The sequence below is a fragment of the Gekko japonicus genome, unplaced genomic scaffold (assembly GCF_001447785.1).
Source record: "Gekko japonicus isolate JY-2015 unplaced genomic scaffold, Gekko_japonicus_V1.1 scaffold586, whole genome shotgun sequence".
Classification (NCBI taxonomy): domain Eukaryota; kingdom Metazoa; phylum Chordata; class Lepidosauria; order Squamata; family Gekkonidae; genus Gekko; species Gekko japonicus.
The window spans coordinates 790,267-798,537 of record NW_015177025.1 but is presented as its reverse complement, the minus strand read 5'-3'; the positions used below and the strand labels follow the sequence as shown (position 1 = coordinate 798,537).

The window sequence follows — 8,271 nt, the reverse complement described above, 5'->3', positions numbered from 1 at the left end:
GCAGCCTGCAGGTGCACAGAGCACATTTGCTACATCAAGGGTTTGTGGAGCAGCTTCGTGGTCCCACCCCGGTGTGATGAGGTGAGAGCGGACTCTCTCCGCTCCTCTGCTAGCCACCTGCAGGGAGCCCTAAGGACTGAATCTCAGCTCTTTCAGAATGGCCTTCTTCTCCAGACAGGGCAGTGGGTGGGCAGTCAGGTGCCCCACAAATCGCAGGCAGATGGCCGAAGGGACCCACTGTGCACTGTGCCCAGGCCTTGGCTGTCCTTGCCCCCCAGCATCAGGCCTGTCAAGGGGGCCTCACCCCGTAGTCTGCAAATCACTCAGCAAACGATTCCTGGACTTCTGGTAGCTCTCTCTCTCTCTCTTTTAAACCCTCCAGACCCCCAACACGTTTGCCGTGTGCACGAGGCACCGTGGCGTCCTGCTTCAAGCCATCAACGACAAAGACATGAACGACTGGCTATACGCCTTCAACCCCCTTCTCGCCGGCACAATACGGTAAGAGGGGCAGGCCGGGGATCGCACTTCTCTGGAGCAGAGAAGCCATTTGCTTTCTGTGGATTTTTTTTGGGGGGAGAAGGAGACCTCTGGGCTCGTCGAGGTCCAAGAGGGCTCTGCACTCAAGCCCGGCAGGTATGGTAGTGCCTGGGTGAAGGCAGCCAGCTTAAGGAGACAAGTTGCATTTTCAGCTCGTGCCGACCTCTCTGTGTCCAGCTGTGGGGAGGAAGCTCGCGGGGGAAAAGGTGTGTGGAGGGGGGAGCAGAGGTCCAAAGATCTGGCACCGGGGAGTAGAGCAGGTCAGGTTCTGCCCTGCTGATCAGGACAAGGGCCGTAGGAGGTGGTTGGAGAGCCCCTGAAGAAAGAGGGCTCCTTGCTATATACTGCAAGCAAGAGAAGGAATCTTGCTGCTGGCAAGGAGGATGTCGGCCCTGGTCCGAGCACCATCTGTTGGGGGGGGGGGCATCTCTGACAACAGCTGATGCCCTGCAGCTCATTCATTGCTAGATTCGATACATGCTGGAAGCAGCTGAAGGGTAGGAGCTGCCTTTGGAGCCTTTTGCTCTTGCTGGTATGCCTCAACTCAGGCCCGTAGCTACGGTGTGGTGGTGGTGGGCTTTGCCCCCTTTCTTAAAGGCACAGCCCCACAAGAATGTCTCCTGTAAATGCTTTTTTTCAATCATTTTTAAACTCTTTTTTTTTTGAAGGCCTGCGGTCCTCTAAGCAGAGTGGGGTGCTGTAGTTGACTAATTCCTGCACTAAGCAAGGGGGTTGGAGTGGTTGACCTCTAGGACTCTTTCGTTGCCAAGAATCTGCTCTCCTTGAAGAGAGTTTTCCTGCCTAAGTGTCAGCTTTCTTGACTCTAGAAGACATCACTCCCACCTGCCGGCTGGTTATCAGAATTGTTGCTAAGGCTGGCAGAAGTGATGAACTTGCTGCAGCTGAGAACTGTCATCTGAAGTGGTTGACAGCTTGCAGTTTAGAGATCTGTCCTGGTCACAGCTTTCTTTTGGCTAAATGGCTTTTCTTTCTGCACGGAGGACTTCAGCCCCACCGGGACAAAAAATTGCCCCCAAAAGCCACAAAATCCTGGCCTGCCTCGATTGGGTCCAGACGTTGCAAGAGAGCAAGCTTGTCTGTTTGCTTTTCATTTCTGCTCCAGTCTCAGGACCCACCTGCAGCCTTTTCAAGTCGCTGTGTTGTGTGTGTGCCCAGCTTCATCTCAGCAATGTAGGAATCGGGAGAGGGGTGATGTGTCAGACAAAAGGGGGGAAAGGGTACTGCGGGAGCTCACGGAAGACTGATTTCCCTTCTCTTCTCGTGCAGATCCAAACTCGCCCGAAGACGCTCGGGCCAGCTGAAATACTGAGTCCACACGGGGGTCCTCGTCCAGTTTTTTTCTCCTCTCTCACACGCCTTCGGATATAGATAAAGCGTTACATCTCATTTCTCTGTGGTTCTTGAATTTTTCTCTTCCTGTCTATAACCCTGTGGCTTAACTTCCCTCGTCTCTGCCTCCCTCCCCTCCCCACCCCACCCCAGCACTTTCCCCAACACTTCTAACCTTGGTCCTTCCCAGTCTTCTTTTTCAATTTCTGTTTTCACCTGTGCTGAAAGTACTATTAGTAGCATGTGCCCAAACAGACGAAACAATACAGTGGAAATTTAGAAAGGGGCGGGTGGCGGGGCGGGGATCGGGTTCCAATTTATCTGCACGAATCTTCTTTTTTTAAAAAAATTGGGAGGAAATAGTTTTGTTTCCCTGGGTGATCAGTTTCTCACTCCGATGGACTTTGTCTCTGTGGTGTGTGTTGTCTCTGTCCGGAATCCTCCTTGGCTTTTCTCCTGGCCCTTGGTGATCTGGCAGTATCCAAAGTGCCGCTCTCTGACCGGGTGCCCCGTAGGATGGCGAAAACATCTCTCGTTGCGCAAGGGACCAAGAATATGGAGTCTCCCTCCGCACAAGTAGACTGCTTGTGAATTTGGACAGCTTCATCCCCCAACATACGTGGACTTTTATTTTTACTGGATAGTATTTCAAAAGCTGCTTCTCTCCTGTTCGGTGTTCCATGGCTTCCAGTTGGCAACCCTGCGGCTTTCATGCGCCTTGGGACTTGGCTGAAAGGAGGAGTCTCTTGTTTTGTTTGTTTTTCCTTTTGTGACGAGCCCTAGTACCTGTCAGTTGCACAGCCTCCTTCTCTTGGTTGACCTGGTGTGACCAGTGAATGTTGGCTACTGGGTCCTGCCCGCATGGGACACGTTCAGACAAATGAGTCCTGCCACATTCCCAACTCACAAAGACTGCAAAATTCAGCGAAGTCTCTCTGTGTTGGGGCTGTTAAGACTAAAAATCTCTTCTCCCTCTCCGTGTGTGTTTTGGGATCTAAATGCTGAGTGCTATTTTACTTCTGGGCTCGATCCTCCTCTTGCACAGCCAGGTCTTTTGGCCCATCCAGTACTGAAGGCAGAGGGAGTCCAACCCCCTGGGAAGAGAGGGCTTGGCGGGTCTTTCCTCTTCACCTTTGCTGAGGAGGCTCTAGCAGGCACGGTGTAGCAATTACCCCAAAGAATCCACTTACCGGAACTTTCACTTCCCCCTTTATGTGCTCGACACAAGGTATGGCAGAGTGAACCCTGTGTTCTGGCAACATGGGACAGGAAGGTCGCTCTGTGAAGTTTTATGGTGCCCGTGGCATAGAAACGCATCCCAGAATCCTCTGCAGGATTTAACTAAAACAGGGAACAAACCCAGTTCCCTATGCCCCAAGTTAAGGGTCATTGCTGTCCAAATGACTGGCCCTTTCCAGGAAAAATAGTGCCCCCGACTTTTATTTACCAGCCAACCCAGTACGAGTTGAGAAACTGTTTGGGGGATCCCTGCGCTTGCGGAAAGGGTGCCTCACCCAGTCTCTCCCTTCCAAAAACCTAAAACAGCATTTAGCTTGAACCCAGTTGTCGGAGCCCCTCTTCTGAACTCTTTGCGAGTCTCAGTGGGGTACAGAAGAGAGGCCGTCGCTCTGGTCGAGGAGTCGGTGCCCCTTCTGTAATCCCGGCAGGCCTCCAGTTAGAACGGCTCCAGAAATCTTGTAGCCTCTTCCTCTGTGGACTCCATTTCGGTGGTTTGGCTTCCTGGGGCCACCTGGGCCATTGCTTTGGGAGGGGGGGGCTGGACGTTTCCCGTCCCGGCCGAACAGACAAGGCAGTAAGGCTGAGCAGGGGCAGTACGGCTGCAGGGGTGGGATCCAATAATCGAAGTTTCCTCTGCGAGCAAACCCCCCCCCCAATCCCTGCACGTGGGTCAGCCTTTCTTCCGAAATCGCTAGTTCAGTCTGAGGCAGCCCAGCCCAAACGCAGGTTTTCCTTCCCACTGCAGCTTGTGAGAACTTCAGCCTCCATGAAACCCTCCGCAACCCTCCGCTAGAGGGTCCGTGAAGCTCTTCTCTGGGTGGCGGCTGCATTTCTCAGGCCCCTTTTTGGCCAGGGGGCACCATCTCTGCCCCTTTCCAAGCCTGCTTGAACCTCTGGGGCTCACTTTAGTCCACGGGAGGGCCAGGCGCTCAAGCCACGGAGCAGTTTCCGTGGTCTGGCATTTGCGTCCCCGTAGCGCATTCACTCGCTGTCCATCCCTCTTAGGTGCATCTCCAGAAGTTCATCCCGCTGGGTCAGCTCAGGAAGACCGTCTTAATTCACGCCATTCTCAGTTGTGAATAGAGACTCCCCAGCCTGTAAATACAGGATGTACATCAGGTCAACGGAGTGACCTCACTTCCTTTGGAGAGGACGTGTTTCAGCCATGCCATGTGACGTCTCTGAGCCCACAATACACTGAGTTAGGGAGGTTCAGACGGGGGTGTGTGTGTCTTTAGTATAACCCTCTCTTTGGATCAGCAGGTGGTCACGCGCCAAGGATTCCTGCCATCTTTTGGGGAAGGTCCTCCCCCCCGGTTGAGTGAGGGTAGGTGAGAAAGGAGGATTAATTCAGAAGCCCCAGGTCATCCACTGGAAGGGGAAAGGAAGTCCGTGTGGTTATTGTTCCTTGTACTCCTTCTGGTTGTGTAAGTCTTGGCACAGTGGTAATGTGGGTTTTTTTCTCCGTCACACAACGGGCACACTATGCACTTGCCTGTGTGTGTGTTTGCGGGTGCACAAACAGAGGCTGCTGTTTCAGGAACTCAGCAGGTTTTGCGACAGTTTTTAACGATGGTTTTGCGATTCCGCAAGGAGCGCCCCGTCGCTGCAGCCGCCACCTGCAGTGATGATGCGCGAAGGTGGGGGATCTTTGTGGAACAAGAAGATCCCAGAAACGTTTACGTGGTGATATTTATGTGCGCACTAAGATAACTTTCATGAACGTGTGTTTGTTTTTAACTCGGAACAAAACTAGGCTGGAAAGTCTTTGCTTTGGAAAGATCCCTTGCTCGGAGTAAGCAGTCGGCCCGGGGGTGGGGTGGGGGTTTCCGTATGAAAATTAAGGCGCTGGAATGCAGGAACCTGAGTGGGTTAGAACATATCTTGCAGCGGCGAACCGCAGCACCTTCTTTCTGCAAAGGTCACCTTTATCAGTCCACTTGGGTTGATGGGGGTAAGCAATGCAGGCCAGGAGGAGGTGGGGGGTTTCCATTCCCGGCCTCAGCTGTCCCTTGCTGTGTCAGGAACAGAGCTCTGATATGCTCCGGGAGCACCAACCTCATGTCCCACGCAGCATCAGGGCCTGGCTTAGACTGCCGGCTCTAAGGTAGTTGTCGTTCAGTGGCCCTTGCCCAAATACTTCCCCGGTCCCTTTCCGCACAGCAAACGGGAATGTGTATGTTCAGACGCATCGGAATTCAGCCCAAAGCGTCCCAGAATCCGGAAGAGGAACCTTCCTTCCTTGTCAAAGCAACAAACCCACCTTACAAGCGGCAAGGATCTGGCTGCTGGGCAGGGTCCTAGAGCCAGCCAGCTTTCAGGACCCACCCTTGGGGGCTCCGCACCGTGCCATGGGCCAGCCAACCCACTGGGCACGGGCTCTGGCCTCCGAGGAGAGTGCCGAGTTTGGATTCTCGCCTCTTGCGGGGGAGGTCTGCAGCTTTCTCAATCGAAGAACTACATTTAAAAAAAACATAAAAATAATGTGGTGTAACCGTGAGGTGCTTGGCGTCAGAACCACAAGCGCGGTTTTAAACCGGAGCGTTCTAGCCCCGTTTTTACTTCATTCGATTGTTTTTAAAAGCAACGCACTTTAACTCTTCTGGCCCGTGTCCCCTGTTCCGAGGAGAACACGGGGGAGGGGGGGGAACCAAACCGGTGGGAAGGTTTGTCCCAGTCCCCCCCACACACACACTCCCCGTGGCGTTCCAAAGCAAAGACTCTCCTTTTCCGCTGCTTTATCTAATAATTTACAGGGAATATTTAATTTTGTTTTATAAAGTAAGTGTATATTTATGCATCTGTAGTTTTAACTGCACACTAAAATAGGACGAGTCCCTGGGCCCTCCCGCCCATTGGCATGTTCTGTGATCGATTAATATTGTCTTCTGCCGATGTCTCCATGGTACCGCTCGGCATCAACGGCTGGTTGGAGTTTTCAGTCATTCCGTTGGCTTTTTTTGTTAACCTGCTGCTTCGAAGACCAGGGAGGAAGCTGCTGCTGCTGCTGCTCTTGAAGTTGGTTGAATGTACACGAAACAGGACTTCACCTCGGTTGTGTCACATGTCTCCCGCGGTGGCCAAGCGCTTCACCCCCTCCCCCCCACCCGGGTCTGTGGTCTGATCTGTACCTTTCTTCCCCCCCCTTTGAATAAATTTCAGGAATGTATCAAACTTTGTACTTCTTCGTTCAAACAGAAACAGCCAATTTGGAAACAGAAATGGAGACCTGATTGTTTTGCCGTTGTTCCAAAGGCCATTTATACTATCAGAGTGCAGGTACACAAAGTGCGCATTCGAAAAAACACTTGAAGTTGCAGGGCTGTTGGGTTGAAGGCCAGTGTCGCTTGTTTAGCAAGGGAAGGCCCACGCATTTGGGACCTAGAAAATCCACGTTTCTGCCAGGATGTCCTTATCCATCAAACTTTGTACTTCTTCGTTCAAACAGAAACAGCCAATTTGGAAACAGAAATGGAGACCTGATTGTTTTGCCGTTGTTCCAAAGGCCATTTATACTATCAGAGTGCAGGTACACAATGTGCGCTTTCGAAAAAACACTTGAAGGGACTCTGCAGTTGCAGGGCTTAAGGCCAGTGTCGCTTGTTTGGTGCGCCCATGCATTTGGGACCTAGAAAATCCACATTTCTGCCAGGATGTCCTTATCCAGAGTAGAGTTGAACTATGAAGGGATCCACTGAAGCTGGAAAAGAATGTCCATGTCCACGCATTGCCCATTCCGGGGTGTGGTTTTCCTGTTTTCCGAAAGCATTCCATGAACGTCTCCGTTCTCGGCCCGCATGGCATAAATGGCCTTCTGGAACAAATCTGTGGTTTCCCCCTCCCCCCGAGATCAATCTCACCCTGGTGAAAAGAAGTACATTCACAACACTGTGCACTGTTAATTTCCGACTTTCGTTCCTCCATGTTTTATTTTGTAAATATATCTGATGTTTGGAGCTTGGGTATACAAAATGTAAATACAATTCATGTATTTGTACTAATTCTGATCCATTTGCTGTATAGCCTTTAGGTGTGCAATGCAAATACTATCTAACTCTTGTGTATGGTAACTTTGCACCACTGAACTGTTAGTGAACAAGGTGAAAACTAATAAAGATGCAGCCTTCCAGGGCCATGAGCAAGTCACAGTTGCGTGTGCCGTTCTTTTGCCTTCGGTGCCCTGGGTGCTGTGTTTTCCAGGGGGGGTGCGGTCTCATGAACACATGAATCTGCCTTGACTCGAGTCAGACCCTCAGTAATGTCTGCTCAGGCTGGTGGCAGCTCTCCAGGGTCTCAGGTCGAGGCCTTTCACATCAACGCCCTCCTGAGCCTTTTACCTGGAGACGCTGGGGACTGGACCTGGGACCTTCTGCGTGCCGTGCAGAAGGTCCACCACTAAAATACACACCTTAGATTGGGAGGGGTCTGTCAATGTCAGTGTGTCTACTCAGACTGGCAGCGGCTCTCCAGGGTCCTCAGGCAAAGTTCTTTCACGTCACCCTTCCACCTGGTCCTTTCAACTGGAGATGCTGCCGGGGATTGAGAAGGGGACCTTCTGCATGCCAAGCAGAGGCTCCACCACCCCTGAGCCCACAGCCCTTCCCTCTCGAGTCCTTGATCTTGGTTTCTGAGATTGGCGTGGACGTTGGAACAGATCTGTGCACAAACGGCATCCAGACTGTTCTGCTGGACCAGAATCTGGTGGGTTTCCAAGAGTGGGCAGCCATTCTTGCAAGCCCAACATGATTGCAGCATGCCCGAGCCAGTTTGGTGTCGTGGTTAGGAGCGCGGACTCTAATCTGGGAGAAGCACGCGAGCCAGTGAAAAGGCCCAGGAGGAGAAGGAAGGGCTGAGCAGAGGAATTGTGACGATTGTAGACTTAGACTGACTTCTGAGGACACAAGCACAGGATCGGGCTGCGTGGTCCACGAGGACCTGACCACAGAGGGGTTCCTCCCAGCTGCTATAGTAGTTCAGAGCAGCTCCCATCTTGAGTTTGACACTGAAGGACATACCAGCCATCTGCCTGTTCTTTGGTGATTCTGAGCACCGTTGTCGTGTGGCTCCTTCTGACAAGCTGTGAGCGTAGAAGACCATGCATTGTACCTTGACGCAGTGATGCGAGCTGTTCCTGCACCAGCA

The 8,271-nt window shown here is 52.2% G+C and overlaps 1 protein-coding gene across 1 annotated transcript in view; it reads left to right on the top strand.

Moving 5' to 3' along the window:
- The window catches only part of KIF1B (kinesin family member 1B), a 167,516-nt gene extending 163,931 nt beyond the window's left edge, over window positions 1-3,585 (top strand). The window contains exons 46-47 of the mRNA XM_015427822.1: window positions 383-501; window positions 1,828-3,585. Of these exons, the coding sequence (XP_015283308.1) occupies window positions 383-501; window positions 1,828-1,870 (162 nt within the window). The 3' untranslated portion in view covers window positions 1,871-3,585. The remainder of the gene's footprint in view (window positions 1-382; window positions 502-1,827) is intronic.
- The last annotated feature ends 4,686 nt before the right edge of the window (window positions 3,586-8,271 follow it).